At 34.7% G+C, this 19,804-nt stretch overlaps 2 protein-coding genes across 4 annotated transcripts in view; one reads left to right on the top strand and one right to left on the bottom strand.

Moving 5' to 3' along the window:
* crok (crooked) overlaps positions 1–3,677 on the top strand; it is a 46,408-nt gene extending 42,731 nt beyond the window's left edge. For both annotated transcript variants that reach the window (XM_081759682.1, XM_081759683.1), the window contains exon 3: positions 615–3,677. In XM_081759682.1, the coding sequence (XP_081615808.1) occupies positions 615–844 (230 nt within the window). In that variant the 3' untranslated portion in view covers positions 845–3,677. The remainder of the gene's footprint in view (positions 1–614) is intronic.
* Positions 3,678–15,787: 12,110 nt separating this feature from the next.
* Positions 15,788–19,804, bottom strand: part of LOC145684764 (uncharacterized) — a 33,782-nt gene continuing 29,765 nt past the window's right edge. For both annotated transcript variants that reach the window (XM_081757135.1, XM_081757136.1), the window contains exon 2: positions 15,788–16,860. In XM_081757135.1, the coding sequence (XP_081613261.1) occupies positions 16,177–16,761 (585 nt within the window). In that variant the 5' untranslated portion in view covers positions 16,762–16,860 and the 3' untranslated portion in view covers positions 15,788–16,176. The remainder of the gene's footprint in view (positions 16,861–19,804) is intronic.

Raw genomic sequence — 19,804 nt, 5'->3', positions numbered from 1 at the left:
CACTGATTCCTATTAACTATTAATTACGATAACGTTCCTATTAATTACAGTGTTAAAAGAATTTCTTGGCGATAAAATTATATTTGTCTTTTTTCTTTTTCATATATTAAACATTAATATTTTTTCTTTCCTACATTTAATTTTGAGTTGTTTAATTAATATATGCAATTTAATGTAATATATATATATATATATATATATATATATATATATATATATATATATAAACAACTGCAGTATATTATATAAAGAAAACTATTCTTGAACTTTTGTAAACAAGTATCAAGCATAATGTATTTTGAACCTATGTATTCTGAACTGAATCTCTCAAACACTTGCTAGATAGCTTGGTTATGTGGAGTAAACAAATAAATATACATTTTTAAACAAAGTAACGTGATAAAAACCCAATTTAAGGTAGTTGAAAATTGTATCCAAGAATTCATTTTAGTCGATTCAGGCGTGTTGCAGTAATTTCATCACAAACAAGATCAGTTTCAAATTTATTTCGTATTTTTCTTTTTCTTTTTTAATTATGACAAATTCACTTTTTAGTTTCAGTCATTGCACTAAATGCTTTTATTAATGTTCTTTTGATTTTATTTATTTTGCAGTTCATGGAGTGTGGCGGTATATTAGATCATGTGCCTTTATGGGAGAGCCTGGTATTGAAGGAGATGAAAGATTCTGCCTTATGCGTACGGGAACGTACAATATTTTTATAGAATATTGTACATGCAACAGTAAAGATGGGTGCAATACGGGTAGTTCTTTGTCGCCTAGTGCTTTGTGGATTGTTAGTACTATTGCGGTATTACACCTTGGGTATTTTTATAGAAGATAAATAGAATGTTCAGTTTCGTTGACCGGATAAGAACCAAGATTTTTCCTGTTGATTTTTATTTAATAAAAATGAACATTCCATCAGAAAACCATCCGTCCACCTAAGGCTGATTTTATACATTAAGCTATGGATGAATTCTAAAATACAGAATAGTATTTTGTATAAATCTTGATATTTGTTTTTACGAGTTTTGTATATTTTTTACTGTATATGTGTGTATGTATGACCGTTTATATTATGTTTAATAGTGTATGTAGTTTGTCTCTGACGCAGTGAATCTCATAGTACAATTGTTAGTCTATATTTACCAGTCATTGTTTCTGTTTTAAGTAGAAGTATTCAGGAAATAATCATGAATAGTTTCACTGTATTTGATTTTTTCAGATTGTTTAAAATCTGATATCTTAATGAGTCATCTTTTTTTTAAATAATGAGCTATTTTATGTATTAAAATACATAATTAAGTGGTATCAGTAGATGAAATGTATACATCGGATGATAAATATTGCGTAAGTAATAATTTCTTAATTTATGTTCTTTTTTTTTAATTTATCATATTTGACGATATGATTAACGTTTAACAGGTTTTTTGAACTTTTTTTCTTACAGTTGTTGTTGATTTTATGACTCAGTATTATTGTAAAACTCCTTATACAATGATAACTTTTCTTATTCGACGCTGTAACTTAATGATCACTAGTTTTTTAAACCTTGTTTTATTGGCATCTGGATTTTATGAGTGACTATTGTTTTCAAGATGTAGAATTACTCGTTTTCTTTCGTTATGTGTAATGACTATGTGATTTAAAAACAAACAAAAAAGAGAAGCCTTATGGAGTTAGGGTATGATTTTTTTTAACCATGAATTAATTGTTTAAAAGTATATAAGGGTTGTTATGATTGACGGAAACCTTTTGTTATTATTACTATTAACAGTAGAACAGAAAACAGATGTGTTTTTGTAAATATTCATCCTGAGGCTGAATGCTACCGTCAGTGTAAAGAGTGCCATAATGTCTTTGGCGTAGGGAAAAATTTGTTGTATACAGTACTTTATTTATCCCAGCATAAATGGTAGGTGAGAACTAGGGGCTGGGCAAAACTGGTTTGTAAGAGAACCGAAAACCTTTGTTTCGATTCTTCACCAAAACCATTTTGACTTTCTCCAATAGTTTTTGAATTTTTACTGAAGCCAGTATGTTTTCGCCGAAGCTGGTATCCTTTCTTTCCTTGTAGTACTCGTTTCCAAACAAGTTAAAGAAAAAGCAAAAAAAAGTTGTTGGAAAACCGAGGTTTTAAAACCGAAACCTGTTTTTGATAGAAAACAAAACCAGTTTTCTGAAAGTTTTCAAAAACCAGTTTTTGTGCCCATCACTACCTATAATCAAAACTCCCTCTCGCAATTGACCTTAAAATGGTACTGTGACATCGGCAGGGTAAAATAAGTGTTGCCTTAAGATTGATGAATTTTTGATACAATTTTTTGGTTGTATGTTTTTGAGCTGTATGTAGTAGTTCTGTTAAAATTGGAATAATATTCGTTATTCTAATAATTTTAATATCACTAGTTCCGAGCGTTAAAAATTCTGCCTCCCAAAAGACCAACGTGTTCCATACAGCTATCTATATTTAGGACAGTCTTTATGCCCATGTTACTTCATCTGGTTTCTGTTGCTAAATAATGTCATTGCTCATGAGAAGTGCTATTTAAAAAAAGGTCGTGCAATACCGACGGTGGATTTTTCCTGTGTACCATACGTGAAGTATTCAGTTGTGGGCTGCGATACTCGTAAAGTATGACCATGTGCTCATTGAAACATTCAGTCACACAGCTAGTGTCATTATATTTTCTTGCCCGTGACATCATTTCCTGTACTAACTTTGCAGCCTAAAGTTTCCTAAAGTTTCTACATTCTTTTCTGGAAAAGATATGACGATGCATCGAAGGCGAAAGATTTCAACCTTTCCTGTAAAATTTTGAGGTTAATTTGAAATGCTTTATAAAATATCACTTCTGTTGCTTCCCTTCTGGCTTCTCAAGAACCCCAATACAATTTCAAGTTTGTTTGAATGCATGTGCTCTGCAACTACGCACATTTCTTCATGCCAAGTGTCGTGCAGTTTTGGATATACGTCGTTAGAGGCTACAATGGGAAAATCATAAGGGAATGTTGTATTCACAAACAATATTCTAATACAATTATTACTAAGTGTTCTACAGACAAGAATTTTTTTTTTTTTTTTTTTTTTGTCAATCTTCAACGGCTTTACATTATTGTTACTTTTTTAAATTTGTAGAAATCTTAATGTAAACCTGTTTATGGAATAGTGTACTATAAATTCCTAAAAGTATTCTTTTCATACTACTTAATTTTAATGTAACTATTGACTTTAGTTGCTCTTCTTGATTGATATTATTTGAAAAATAAAATACAGTATACCTTGCCTATCGTCGGTACAGAAGGTATCTAAAACAGAATAAAGATGAATTCCATTAGTAGGTGATACTAATGTTAATGAAACTAATTAGTTCGATTATTGCAAACTGTTTTGAAAATATTTTAAGTTACGATAAGTAACTTTCTAATGCTGTATAACATATCTATATGTATATTCGTTTGAGACGAAACAAGTCCAGACAGTATTGTTACTTGATTGGTGAAATAAGAGTGTATTTACTTGAAATGTTATTTTCAAATACGGTTACCGTAAAAATTCAGGTTGTGAGTTATATTGGAAAATTGTATAACCTTAACTATATTAAATGCCTATTTCTAGATTTTCATCTGTTTCTACAATAAAGTGTTAAAAGAATATATTTTAATTGACTTTTTATGCGTGTTTTTATTGTAATAAGTACCTTGTCAAGAATATGCAGCAGTTATTGTGCTGTGTTTTGAAATCATGTTATAAAGCGTTATGAATATGTTTGTAGACGAAGTGGTTAATACTTGTACCAAAACTTGTACCAGTACTTGTCCCCATATACGCTTTGTTTGAATGTTACATACCAGTCAGGTTAGTTTAAGCTTAGACTCCCTCAAAAATAAAACTAATTCTGAACAAACGTGAAGTAGGTATCCATCAATGATCTGATATATCGTGATATATCTAAAAAATATTCAGAGATGCTGCAAGTGATTCATTACACAATGAAACAATTCATATTTTTCAATTGTAAGTTTTATCTACTTATGAACGTCGATATGAGTTGATTTTGTGGAAGAATTATGGAAGGTGATACGCGGTGGTACAGTTTTGGTCACAGAAAGTGGGACTATCTTCCAGAGACTAAGTCCGAAGAAATGACCTAAGATCCTTAAACGATTGAGATATTTTAGTTTAACATTTTAAATTATTTTATATATATTAGGGTGGTCCTTAATTTTTGATTTCCGAATTTCTTTGGACTCACCCCCTGAAACGGTTTCATATGGGACTAAATTAAGCCAGGAGAAAAATTATCTTCATTGAATAATATTAAATGGTGCCCCAAGCGTCCTAAAATTTTGAAATCGATTACAGTACATAGTATATGGGAAAAATCTGGAATAAACTCATGTAATTTAGAAACGCCTAAAGGGAATGCGAAGATACTCTGGATAATAGAAATAGAGGAAGAGCCTAATTTTGTATATAGCGGCCATCTTGAATTCAGGTCAAAATTTTCAAATAGGAAGAGTCATGTGACATATCGTTTTGAGGTAGCGTTTTACCAGAAGCACAAATCTGGCACTATTTTAAAGATAGCTTTAGTCGTGTAAGAATTATTACCTGTGAAAAGATTTCTCCTTTTCAGAGGTAATAATTCTTACACGACTAAAAGTAAAGACATGAGTTTGGCTCGAAAAAAACGAAAGGGATATGTACGGCTTCAGAAGAAAGAGGAACGCGAAAGAAAATGTACTTCTGAAGATGATTTGTTTGAACTTTATACACCAAAAGACATGGAACAGTTCAAGTAATGAAGAGGAAAACCCAGTTGAGAATGTTAGAGAAAAAGTAAATATGGATGCGTATATTCCCGGACCCTCCAAGAGATATAAAAGGATAAAAACTAATTTTATTACTCAAAGACTAATTTTATTACTTTGTTGCTCTTGATCGATAAAATTTCACTGATAGAGCAGCAATACATATTCTGACAGCGACAGCAGAAGCACTAGGCCAAGAATGGAACTTGGTAAAGTTCGTGCAAGCAGTTTATTGTGACACTACTCCCTGTAATATGGGTCATGTCAACGGTGCTTGCATTCTGCTAGCTCAAAAATAACCTTCTATACCTTCCTTGTAGACACGACCTTTATGAATTAGTTTTAAAATGTGTATTTGATAAGTATTGTGTTCTGTTTGCATCTGGACTGGACGTTCTCCTATTGAAGTGTTCTCAGAACGAGTGGTCTAAAATAGATTGCACTAACTTTATTCCAGGAATTGATGATGATGATGTAAGGAACAATATTTCCGATGTAAGAAATGAAGTGTTGAATTTTGCTATCAAACTTGTGCAAGTAGGGCACCACAGAGACTATTACAGGGAAGTTTTAGAACTGACCATCATATTCTTCGATGGCATGCCTCCTTGAGGAGTTTCCTTTCGTTTACCTGGAGCAATTCACCATGTAAGGTGGATGGGAAAAGCAATCTACTATTTAAAAATATTTCTCTTTGGCCAACAATTTCGTTTAGCGAAATTAATAGAAAGGGGTCTTCGGAGAGTATGCATTTTCTGATACGACTATATGTTCAAGCTTGGCTTAAATGTGATCAAGCATCCCATTCACCATTACAAGACCTGAAATTTTTGAAAGGTTTGTACAGTTATAGGCAAATAGATGCTGAATTATCTGAAGTGGCTCTTTCTAAATTTTCACGCCTACTCTGGTACTTGACGGAGGAACACGTAGCATTGGGTTTTTTTAATAATGGAAAAACAAAAAATGGTTGAAAGAATTAAAACTATAAGGGGAAACCGCGAGGCAGCAAAGAGGCTTGACGCAAGAGATGATACCATAAAAGTTTTGTGAAAAGAGAAAACTAATTTTGTTACACCAAACACACACATTTTCCTAGAGATTTAAAATACCCAAAGGGTTTCTTGAGTGTGATCCGATTTTATGGCCAAATAACAATGACTATCTTCAAGGAAAAAGGGGGGGGGGGCGGTGGCTCAGTGGTAGAGCGTTCACCTCCGGTGCTTGGGGTCCCTGGTTCGATCCCAGTTCGCGCCGTGTGGACTTTGTGGTGGACAAACACCGTGCTCGTGGGTTTTCTCGGGGTTCTCCCGTTTCCTCCCACTTTCTTCATTCCACCATTTCACTCATCTCTCATTATTACCGTCTCCTTTAGCCCGACCGGCATAAGCGTGGGACGTAAAACTTAAAGATTTTTATCTTCAAGGAAAGACAATAGTTAAATTCATCCGCGTAACAAACGGTGCAGCAGAAAGGGGAGTGTAACTAATAGAAGATTACAATCAACGTTCTTACGAAAAATGAGGAGCACAGTTTCTTTTGCAGATAGTGAAGGCCCACAGATAATTTTTTCCTAGATGCGACAAAAGTGAACTGTGTAGCAAATAAGATTCATAACTTACCAAAAATCTAGTACATAAATAAGGGATATTTCAATTTCTTCCAAGTTATAATTTTTCTTTTTCCTCATAATGGCCTATTAATCATATTAATGGAAAAACTTATTTGTAGTTCAAAGCGAAACAAGCAGCTTGTTTCAGTATATGTGAAAGACTTCCAAAATTCTTACAAATTGGTGGTCCATAACTACAATAAAATAACATTACATCGAAGCATTTTGTTTTTCACACGTAGTAACTCTTACATGAATATAGGTAACTTGAAAATAATACCAGATTTGTGCTTCTGGTGAAATGCCACCTCAAAAGGATATGTCACATGACCCTCTTCCTATTTAAAAATTTTGACCTGAATTCAATTTGGCCGCCATGGTAATGCATAATGCTACAAGATTAGGTTGGTCTCTTCGTCTAGTTCCATTATCCAAGATATCTTTCCATTCCCTTAAGCCGTTTCTAAATTACAAGAGTTTATTCCAGCTTTTCACCATATACTATGTATTCTAAACGCATTCAAAACTTTAGGTCGTTTGGGGCACCATTTAAAATTATTCAATGGATCTAATTTTTCTCCTGGCTTAATTTGGTTCCATGTGGAACCATTTTAGGGGGTGAGTCCAAGGAAATTCCTAAATTTTATTTTCCCCACATAAATAAGGACCACCCTAATATATACAGAGGATAGACAAAAAAAAAAAAAAAATCCAAAAACATTTCATACAGGACACGTAAATTTGCCCCTCCACTGTACAACACGTGTTGCGGTTGCCGATCGTTTTTTGTTTTCAATGTGTCATGTGGATCTTCCTCTTCCGTCAGCAGTAACCACTTCACCTGTGAGTGTCGTGGTGTGAAAGTGGTGCGGTAAAATGGGCGATCTGACAGACTTCCTAAGAGGCATAATCGTTGGTGCCCGTCTGGTTGGAGCTTCAGTGGCAACAGTGGCGAACATTGTGGTGGTATCGAAAGGCACTGTGTCCAATGTCACGAAGGCATACACAATTCATGGGCAAACGACGTCTGCAAATCACAACAATGGTCGAAAGAAAAGTTTACATACATAAAACAATGAAAAGTTTATATACATTTATTATCTTTCTAACTTGAGGTTCATGTTACGCTCTATTTACCTCATTAATCAAAGTAGTGATTGAAACCTAACTCGAGGTAGATACTAAGTCTATTACAAAATTAATTCGAAAATTTTCAGCAATTTCCCTTGATGTGATCACAAATAACAAGACAACGTTGCTTTCAATTCGGAGAAGAAATAATAGAAAATCTCTCTTACCCCTTAAAAAGGAATCATTGGAAAACGCTGGGACACGTGTTCGCTTATTTTAAATGAGCTTTTTGCCGAGTTTCATCTCCCTAGCTTCATTGATTTATGTGATACTCTTCTGGGTAATTCACCTTTTCACTTTGCCTCCCTTAGTATACACACTAAAAAAAAAAAAAAATCTTTCTTATTCATTGACATTAACCTGGCCTGAATTTTTAGTGAATGGCTTTCGTTCTGCCATAAGATAAATAGTACATTTTGTCCCTTTCCCCTTCAACAGGCGGAATTTTCGAGAACGTAGTAAGAGTTTATATAATGAATTTAATACCTCTAACTTAAGCGAATTCTTGCACTAAACATTTTCTCAATAAATAATGGGAAATCTTAATATAGAAATCGGCCTCTTACCTTTTTCAGAAGTGAAATTTTCGTAGACGCTGAAATACCTAAGCAAATCCTTACAGTGAGCACTTTCTCAATAAAGAAAGGGAATTTTAGATGTTATCGATCCCCAGACCTCCCTTAGGAGCCGAATTTCCGGAAATGCTGAAATATGTTTTCACTTACTTTCATATGAGTTTATATACCGAATATCACATTGTTTAACCTATTGTTTGACGCAGAATCTAAACTTTTTTTTTTTTTTTTTTTTTTTTTTTTTTAAGCAAGGAAATAATAAAAACGACAAATCACAGGTAGTCGATGTCAGAGTCCTTGAGTCTTAATTTACTTGTACTCAATTTCTGAAGCCCGTAACTGGTTTTCTTTAATACCAAGTTTTCGATGCTTGTATTAAGCAATTTAGAAGTAGATAATGGATAATTATAATTACATGGGCGCATGGAGGGATATTCAAAATTGACAAAAAAATTGGCTACTTACCAATGAATCCTCCCTTGAAAAATTTAAAAATTTTGACGTTTCGGAACTCTCAGCTGGTCCTTCCTCAGTGGCAAGGTAAAAAGGATTAAAATTATTCTTTTTTTCACTCTGCTCTTTTCATCTCAGGATTTTTTTTTTTTTTTTTTGTACGCTACTTTTATATAGTGGTATGTATTCCTGGTTTTACTCCTGTTATCTCCTTTCCGTTTTAATCCTTTTTACCTTGCCACTGAGGAAGGAACCAGATGAGAGTTCCGAAACGTCAAAATCTTTAAATGTTTCAAGGGAGGATTCATTGGTAAATAACCAATTTTTTGTTAATTTAGATAATGGGTAGTTTATTGATGAGAGTTCAACGTTCTGTGGAATCCAGACCACATGACCTTCTGCCGAGAATCCAACTCGTGGCTCCCACGACAAAGACACGCACGCTAACCGTTTACCTTATGGGTGCTCATATTTTATTACATAATTAAATGATAAAACATAAATACAAATATGCTTGAAAATGTCGAAAATATTGTGACAGTATTATTATCTTTACAAATTGAGTAGTAGCAATAGATCTAAGGAGTGATTCACTGAAACACGACCTGTTTTCCGATTTGTTTAAAAATAAATAAATAAAAATTATTACATGTTGGTGTGAAATCAAAACATATGTTCTTTTACATACATTTCAGAAAGAACAAATAACGTCAACGTTTCGTTAGCAAATGTCGCAACTGATCACATTTGATAATGCCTAAAATAGCCTATTTTGCTCGTTAAAATAATTTTTGATACATCCCCTATACATCAAACTTTTTTTTTTTTTTTTTTTTTTTTTTTTTTTTTTTTTTTTTTTTTTTTTTTTTTTAGGTTTGTGAATATTTTATGAATATTTTTCAGAATCTTTGTTCTTATACGTAAGAGTTGGTTCTGTTTGATATGAATAAAATTTCATTATGAAGAAAATGATCTGCAGAGCACCTTCCATGTTAGTTGTAGTTGATTTGATTTTAGTGTTCCGTTTATCATTGAGGTTATATGAGGCGTGGACTTACAGCTTAATGTGGCTTCCGAACCACATGAGCTCCCTTCGAATAATTGAAGTCCCCCCCCTTTTTTTCTTTAAGAAAAAAAATACCAGATCCCAATCAGTTGTTACTCGTTAGGGTTGAAATCAATGTTGTATTATATTTGATATCGGGAAGCAGTGATGAAACTGGTTACTAATAATCACTAAACTTGTAGTTTCACTACCATTTACTTTCATAATTATCCCTCTCCTTTAGGCTAAAGGGGATAACCGTAAGTATTTTCTCATTCACGTTCATTTCATTTTTAAATGTAATTCTAACAAACATGATTCTACTCTCCCTCTTCCCATAAAACCTATAATTTTCTATCTATCTTGATGCCTGTGTCTCTATGTGTTCAAACATTGCACTGAATGATAACTACAAAGTCTATAAGAGTATAACTGCGCGAGAATTACATAAAGATAAGTCACGTTTTTCTTATAAGGAATCGTCAAAATTTAATCAAGCAGTTTGTTGAATCTTTGTGTAGTTTGTGTTCAAAGCCAATGCATTATTTTTCAGTTTGGGAAGACAAATAACATGGAATTAGAAATGTCTGAAGTTGTCAAGACATAATACCTTCGTTAAAAAATATCACACCGGGAATGAAACACAAATATTCGAGCTCGATTAATGGGAATCATTAATGCTATAAAATGCTTCTAGGCTATCGGGTCTGTCCAGGTCGTTAGGTTTGTCCGATTGAGACCGGATCTGAAAAGCAAGACTCATACTCATGTGACGTGAAAAAGTCGTGACCAAAGTGATCCAGGTTACAGCAGTAAGAAATAATTCACTAAGAAATAAAAGTATACGATATCAGTAGCAAACCAACTTTTGCAAGATGAATAATTTAAACATGATATTGTGTGTATTCAGTTTAATTTTCCTTTTCAGATTAATTTTTCTAATCAAAGTACAAGTTAGATGCTAGTGCTAAATGTATTAGATGAACAATTTTCAGTACTGAAAAGGCGTTAAGGAAAATATTCCATTAATTCTGGGGCAGTTGTAAAAAGATATGGGAAAAAGTTTTAAAGACTACACATATAAAAAGTTGATGCCAGTGTTCTGTAAACTGTTGACAAAATAATGGCTAGAGGGGAAAGAAAATCGCTTGAGGAATGAAACTGAACAATGTTTCAGCATTCAAGCTTAAATTGTTACTAGTGTGATAGAATACATTCAACATAAGATAAGTCCATAAGCTTGTCTGTTGATAACATGGAAAATGTTGTATGTATTGTTCATCACGTTAAATATAACAACTAATTTATATATACTAATTTATATATACAAATAACTTATGCACACAGGACAGCACCAATACTGTTAACATATTATCACCGGCCCCCAAGCCTATTCATCGGATTTAAATCAAAATGGGAAAGACTGTTAACTTTGAATTTAATTGACCAAGCCTCGTATAGAAAGAAAGATTTCGAAGCCTTCTCTCACGAGTTTGGTATGCATATCTATGTGTTGGTGCGTTTGGCTCCAAGCCTACGGTCATATATGGTTAAAAAGCAGGGAGGATGATCACGTCATATCTACAATTTTGGTGATCACCCCTTTGTGTCTGGATTTTCGGGACCCTTACCATTCCGCCCACGCTTTGCTGCATATAGAAGCTCGTTGGACGAACGAACTCATTCACGCGTTTGTGTGAATCGGAGCCGGGCCTTTGTTGTCCGCGCTGTCTCAAGTCTCGTTACATGATTTTGTATTAAGTGAACTCCCCATTGCTTGGGTTGAGTATTTAAAGACAAGATATTGACTTGCGAATTAAAAATGCATATTTGAATCTTGAAGTGAGTTTTCTCGCTTATCAACAGCGCTTAGTGAAGTTTCACGATTCCTGTATTCGAATCCAAGTTTGACGGACCCTCGTGTCCATGGCAGCGTCATAGAAGTGCAGATTGGGTGTACTATTTTAAAAGTGTGTATCTAAGCGAGTGTATGTACTGAACTTTTATTTTCCCTATTACGAAACGTCCTGGGCAGAACAATACGATGGAATAATCGTTTTGGTTTGTCGCGGTGGCTCAGCGGTAGAGCGTTCACCTCTGGTGTTTGGGGTCCCGGGTTCGATCCCAGCCCCGCCAAGTGAACTTTGTGGTGGACAAACACCGTGTGCGTGAGTTTTCTCGGGGTTCTCCCGTTTCCTCCCACTTTCTTCATTCATCACTCATCATCACCGTCTCCTTTAGCCTAACCGACATAACTGTGGGACGTAAAACTCAAAGATTTCATTTCATTTTTTTTTCGTTTTGGTTTGTGTACGACTCTAATACAGCCTTTTTTTCTTCTTTTTTACGCGGACAATGCGTTAGTACGTGGCTTGGAAACAATAAGAAGATTTAGCCTCCTTCGGGGCCCTCGCTGAATGAACGATCCTGTGGACTGTGCCGTTGCTTTCGATTGCGTTGTTGAGGACAATCTTGGACTTTGTGGACGAATTTGTGGTAACTATAAAAGAATACTACGTAGTGATTATTAATAAAGCCACCTTCGTTGGTACAATTCTTGAATTATATAATATACGCTGAATAGTAAGGTTAGTTTGTGCACACACGTAAATTTCAAAAGTTACAGTTACATACATTTATATATAAGATTTGTATTTGCATGTATTTTTCTTTTCTTGGTTAGTTTTAATTAAAAAATCAAGAACATTTAATTGCTATTTTTGTGTTACACATTTGCTTACATTAGCTTACGGCGCTCACGTCTAAAATCTGTCGCTTCCCAGCCACGATAGAGGTAGGCTGAGCGTGTTGTGCATGAGTTGTTGTGACTAGCTGGGATAAAGAAAGAGAGAAAAGTAGGGAGAAAGATAATAATCGTATTAAATTAAAGTCATTGCATTATTTTGATTAAAGGAGTCACAACCAACGATGGCCACAATATATTTATATTGTACAAATAAAAAAGACTTGTCTACTACAATGAGATGTGGCTTTACCGTTTAGAACGAATTTCTGAACATAGTTGATATATACCTCAAACTGGGTTGTTGTCAGGTCATTTTCATGAAAATGCGTATCCAAAGGTAGAAGAGAGAGTCCAAAATGTGTGCGAAAAATAGTTTTTCACGTGAAACTTTGTCTATAAATTTCTTATTAAAAACGAGTGGGCATATGTTCAAGCGTTTTTAGAAATTTCGGTTTTAAAGAGAGAAAAAGAGAATCTATCTCTGTTTCTCAATATTTAAGAATGACATCTAAATCGCATGTCTCGTCATCACATCAGAACGAATGAACCGTTTGAATTTTTTTTTTTTTTTTTTTTTTTTTTTTTTTTTAATAGCTTATTTAGCAGTTAACTACAGTCGGGATTTTGTCTCATGTTACGAGACACATCCAGAAAGTAAGTTTCCCACACGTCCCATAGCTAGGAAACGGTATGTTGCACGACGCGACTACGTGTACATGAGAAAGTAAGGTCCTAGCATGGCACATGCAGTAGCGGAACTTCCCTAGTGCTCTCAGTAGCGTCGTGGCAGTGGTTGAAGATGGACGTTCCTATTCCAGCTCTCGCCGCGTGTGAAGTGCGAGCAGTGATAAAGTTTTTGAATGCACAGGACATAGCACCGATTGAAATCCATCGTCAGCTGTATCGTTGCAAAAATGTCAATGCTGATCCTGTGCGCCTTGCTTTGTGCTCTAGGGTCAGTTGCTTCAACACAAAACTTCTTCATCAATAGGCACTCCGTGACTATGCGATAAGAAGCGGAAAATCTCAGGAACTGCTTGCTCATGCCGTTAGGCCCATGGACCTGGCACAGCTAACGATGGATTTCGATTGGTGCTATGCCCTGTGCATTCAAAAACTTTATCACTGCTCACAGTTCGCACGCGGTGGGAGCTGGAATAGAAACGTCCATCTTCAACCACTGCCACGACGCTACTGAGAACACTAGGAAAGTTCCGCTAGTGCATGTGCCATGCTAGGGCCTTACTCTCTCACGTACACGTAGTCGCTTCACGCAACATACCGTCTCCTAGCTATCGAACGCGTGGGAAAATTACTTTCTGGATGCGCCTCGTATATTCATTAACATGTGTATCATAAGGAGAAGAGGGGTTTAAAAGGTATGTCAAACAAAGTATCTCATGAGCACATTATGTTAGAGAGGTGAAACTTTATATATATATATATATATATATATATATATATATATATATATATATATAAACAGCGCATGCTAATCTAATCATCTTCAAAAATTCCACTTTTAAGGTGAAAAGAGGACAACTTCCAAATATTTGTTCGATATATAAAAGTGACATCGATATGGTCTGTCTAATCATCACGGAAAAACAGGGAAACCATTTAAAATGATGATTTGTACAGGATGTCTACTAAAATTCCAAAATGAAATTTTGTGACTTTTTCGTGACCATTTCTTTACCAAACCATAAAATTTCGTAACACTCTTAAGAGGGAATTTGGGTGCGAATTAGGCCAAAATTTCATGCATGCGATAGAAGCATGCTTTGCTAGCGATTTAGGTAGCGTCTAAAGCCGACCATAGATATTTTTGGTGGTGAATTTTGATGTTTTATAGAACTAAAGTTTTCAGTTTGTATTTATATTTGTACAAATAAAAAAAATCGTGATCCAAAAGCTAAATTTCGTAACTTTTTCTTGACTTTCATGACCGTTTTCTGATTTAATGACTTTTTCGTGACATTCGTGACTTTCGTGACCGATAGACACCCTGTTTGAACTTATTTAGTACTTACTAGCAAATGGTCAGCTGGCGCCCGCTGGGAATTTGACAAAATTTGGATACACTGCTCAGGCTAGTCAACTCAGTTCAAATATAACATTTTAGGTCTAAGTGCACACGAGGGCAAAAGTAATGAGGATTTGAAGTTTAGCACTGGAAGTCAGTGAGAAACAGAATTTGATATGCATAAAAATGAAAAACCTTCTTACAAGGTTCCAACACATGAACATTTGATTAACAAGATCACTCACCCAAGCCAGACGGCTATTTATTACCAGGGTATCTATCGGTCACGAAATCAGAAAACGGTCATGAAAGTCAAGAAAAAGTCACGAAATTCAGCTTTTGGGTCACGTTTTTTTCTTATCTGTACAAATATAAGTATAGACTGGAAATTTTTGTTTTATAAACCGTCAAATTTCACCACCAAAAATGTCTATGGTCGACTTTAGGCGCTGCAAACTCGCAAGCAAAGCACGTTTCTGTCGGCATGCATGAAAATTCGGCCCAATTCACTCTTGACAATGTTACTAAATTTCATGATTTGGGAAAGAAAAGGTCACGAAAAAGTAACGAAATTTCATTTTGGAAATTTAGTAGACACCCTGATTACGCATATCCAAACGGCTCAGCTGCGCTGTAATTGTTGCTGACGATTAAAGTTGCAACAAAATTTGTCTCATTAACTTTCAATGATAAACTTCACTTCAAACTTCTATAATTTTTCGCGCGTGTACTTCCACCTAAAATCTTCTTCAGGCGTAGTTGCTCATTCTCTAAACAGTGTCCAAATTTGCCAGCTGACTGTTTCTTAGTTATCTCGAACCAGGTTTTTATCAAGTTACTTTTATTACAATACATGTTCTAGGTGGGAAAAGGAGGATTACAAATGTATGCCAGACAATAGATATCTCACAAACCCTTCTTTATAGGAAGATAAAACTCGGCATACAAACTCATTATTAAAAATGTGTGACGTGCTACACCACTTTTGAAAATTAAGTGTCTGGAGGAGAAAAGAGCTAATTTGCTGCAATATCTTACTTTCACATTTTGTAGTCATAAAATGACGAAAACGAGTTTTAACTGTCCAAACCAAATAATAATAATAATAATAATAATAATAATAATAATAAAACAACAACAACAAAATCGGCACTTATTTTTTCTTTTCTTTCATTGTCATTTCCCCCTCGTATATATAACAAATTAGTGGGGAAAACACGGAACAAATCTGTTAAACATTAATTTAAAGTTAAACCTTAACCTGCTGTTCGTCCAGTAAATGCAGTCTGTACCCATAATAAAGATTTACTACAATCAATGAAAGACGAACTTTTTCCGCAATCAGGATACTCATTATTGGTTGTTAAATAAAATTCAAAAATTATATTTAAATTTAATTTCAAAATTTGTCGACTTTACATAGCATTCAAATTACACTTCAAAATTCATTGACTTTACATAAAATTCACATCTCAAAATTGTATAATTGCATGAATTTTAACATTATGTTTTCTGTTTACAGTGTGTAAATAAGTATACAGTAACATTACGTTTTCTGTTTACAGTGTAAAATAATAAACAAGTCAATCAAAATAATTTTCTTAGTATATCAACTATATAAATGATTACTCGTTTTATAAAATTGATGTTAAGGCATAGGAAAATAATTTTTAGTTTCTTTATATATATATGTTTTAAAAGGATGTGTATAAACTTGTAATAAATTTCAATTAAAATGCCATTTCTGTGCACAAAGAGAGAGCTCGAATATCACACGGCTTCAAGACAGGAGCCTGCTTGGGTATTTTTCTTTCGGATTAAGACCCTGAGGTTTATATTGCTGAGTTGTTGTTGGTCAGCTTCTTGCAATGTGAGAAAGCTCTTCAGTTCAGGGAGAGGTACGAACAAGTGTTCCACATTGCCTGTGATAGACATATCTTTGTTTTCGCTAATGCCAACAATTATCTCATACTGGAAATGTTCTGCCTTATCTGCCTCTCCCAAATATTGGACATAAAATCTTGACGATATCCCATTTTCATGACGATGTCGAACTTCACGTAACAGAAACAGACCCCATCGTGAAGCCCGGCAAAGAAAAAAGTAATCAGAAGTAATGTTTGGTTTCAGTCTTGCTTGCCAGGTTACTGTATTTGCATCCGGTTCTCTCAAGGATATACTGGCACCATGGGCATGTAGAAGGTGATCTTGGACAGTATCTTTAGTGACCTTTAGTCTGCAGTAGTCAGCTGGGCATGAGAAGTTGGGTATCTTGTACTCCGAGTGTGTTTTCTTCTGTGGATTTTCATTTTCCCCGTTGCCAGGTATATTCATCTGTCCCATGTTGTGTGCCATAATCACAGATATGAGAAATTTGATAAATTATGAAAATAGTTTTAGAATTTTCGATTGTATATTGCTGTATTTGAAGTTTAGAAAAAACCTACCAAATCGCTGAAAAGAAAGACAATTTAAAACCGCATTACCTTTAATTTATCAAATGCTAAATAAACTAAACTAAACAATTATTCAGATGCTATAGAATGCATATTAAACAACATTTTTTAAATCTTATCTTGCATATAGTAGCTTTGAGATTAATTGAAACAGTTTCGATAGTCACTGATACCTTTTTCAATGACTGCTGAATACCATTAAATCTGGTGGCATGTGTGTGCTTTTCTGCCTTCTAGTACAACCCTTCAAAGAGAAAAATAAATTGAATTTTCAGTTCTCAAAACTATGTTGGATTCTGTCTAAAAAAAAAAAAAAAAAAAAAAAAAAAAATAGTTTTTTGGGTAATTGTTCTTGAATTTTATTTATTTATTTTTCGTTTGCAAATTTCTTGATTAACATTAAATCATTTTTCTATCTAGTGAAGATGTATGGATAAATTTAAACACGCAAAACTAAAATTGACTGGAAAATATTTTTTTCAGATAGTACCACTTAGCAACCGAAATAGAATAGCTTACTCCACTACTCCGCATGGGAGTAGTTTTTATGTGGCTGATAGTTTCCTGAATACATGAAGACTGATATGATGCAGAAATTTCACGGGCGACCCTGGCATGCGAAATTTGAGGGGAACTAAAGAATTCTTATGGATCTGAACTAAGCTTACATCAAAATCATGAGATAAATGGGGAGCAAGCGAGATCGGATCTCTACTTCTAACAGCACAATTAATCATAATTATTCTTTCATTGCTGGTAGACACTTGCTATATATTTAATCTGATTTTCACGAAGTTTTGCACCCCTTGTAAACAATGCAGACTGAAGTGCAGAAATGTTGCCAAGTAATTAAACAAAAAATGTTATATGCAATTTTGTGCTAAGAAATGAATAAACAAACTGAAGGGGGAAAAACAATGAGATTAAAAATAAAATGGCATGGGAGAATCAGGAACCATTATCTCTCGTTTGCAATGGCGTACGCACTTCTCTCCTGAATCTTTGAACTACTATGTAAACGCAGACACGCACCAGGAGGAAGAACGGCAGAACGGCAGAATTTCATCCGGAAATCGAACGCGGGTCTCCCGCCCGACGACGAGTACGCGGACCATATAGCCATAAAGGAGTTAATTATCAGATCTAGAAACATGTGCAGTTGTACTCACGACTTCTATTCAAAATTGAGCTCTTGGGGGGCCGCGGTGGCTCAGTGGTAGAGCGCTCACCTCTGGCACATGAGGTTCCTGGTTCGATCCTAGCTCGCGCCAAGTGAACCTTGTGGTGGACAAACACCATGTGCGCGGGTTTCCTCTGGGTCCTTCAATTTAATCCCCTTTTTCTTCATACCACCATTTCATTCATGTTTTCATCATCACCGTCTCCTTTAGCCTAGCCTGCATAATCGTGGGACATAAAACTCAAAAGATTTTATTTCATTTCATTTCAAAATTGAACTCCTTGTACACTTCGCATCAAAAAAATTGCGACAGCTAACGCCGTGCAGCTAGGCCACCCAATACATACCTTCTTATCCCATAATCGTGTCTGGTAAAGAGACCCCGCTCTCTCCTCTTTTCTTCTCTCCCACACTAAATTTAGCTAATAGCATGAACGCAATTCTAATTTCAAACTACACATGTATTAGTATCGGTAAAATGAAATAACAAAACCGAGACGAAACCAGATTCATAAGTTGATTTAGGGAGAAACTGAAACACACACAATGAAAAATTGAAACCAATGGATGTCTATTACGCAGAGGTTCAGAAATGAGGCAGAGAGAGAGAGAGAAGCCGAGAGGAGAAGAAAAAGAAAAGGGAGAACAAATAAAAATATGGAATTTTATACCTAGTAAGAAAACAACCTAACATTATAAATAACCTTACCAGAAATTCAACAGTAATATAGAAATAACGTTTGTTTTTATATATTTTTTCAGGACTATTCGAATATATAGAGGATGCTTGAGACATCCATTAAGTCACTTTCAAGAAGGATAGCATACTCAATTTCCAGTAGAACAGTAAATATCACAGACACATCTAAAATAATGTCAAAAGTTTAATGCACATGCTTTGTTTCCGCCTGGTTCGGTTGCAAATTCGGTAGTGTTCATTGGACGTACTGATGCAAACCACATTCTTATAAACCAAGTAAGTAGCGTAGGTCATATCTTCCATTCCAGACTACTAATGCAAAGTGAACAAAAAAAAAAAAAAAAAAAAAAAAAACCCGAAAAGAAAAAGGAAGAAAGAAAGAAAGATAAAATTGAATGAGTGCTATTTTACTGGTAACTTTTTATCAGAAATACCCTATATTAAAAGTCCAAACCGTATCATAATGAAAAGTTACAAATGTTCAAGTGGAAAATTGCATGTTCCTTATAGATGTAGCAGACCTTGCATGTTTCAAATTTCAACATGAATAAATCACATTGAATTATAGGATGGATACAAATTTGTGTCGAACTAGTATAAATAAAATTTTGTTTTCAAATAACGAAAGAGGTTGCCATTTTCTAGTGTTTTCCGAAGATTTATCTGTTTCGAACATCCAGTATCTCTTTCATCTCTTGCGGATATAATGTTGTAATTTGCACAGATAGAATGAACACGCTAGAGCTCAAACGGATCACAGTGTCAGTTGGATGATGTTGGTTAGCTTATGGACCACCACTTGGTCGAGGATTGAAAGCCGTATTGACCCGGTAATTCGACTGAGACTCGGTAACCCAGATGATAAAAAACATATTTTGCTTATTCCCTTGCATTTAAACAGTATTTCTTTCAGAGATGACCAGGACTGGAAATGTTATCCCCAGAGCACAAAAACCCGACGCTTAAGTTGCCAGTTAATTACATTTTCCAGACCAGGTCTATCGGTCTCTTCCTCCGTTTTAACTTTGGAACATGCACACACACATGAAGTGTGTGTATGTG

This window comes from Thermobia domestica, chromosome 5 (assembly GCF_964235325.1).
Source record: "Thermobia domestica chromosome 5, izTheDome1.hap1.1, whole genome shotgun sequence".
In the NCBI taxonomy this organism is placed as follows: Eukaryota; Metazoa; Arthropoda; class Insecta; order Zygentoma; family Lepismatidae; genus Thermobia; species Thermobia domestica.
Note: the sequence above shows the minus strand (reverse complement) of the source record. Positions and strands in the feature narration are given on the sequence as shown.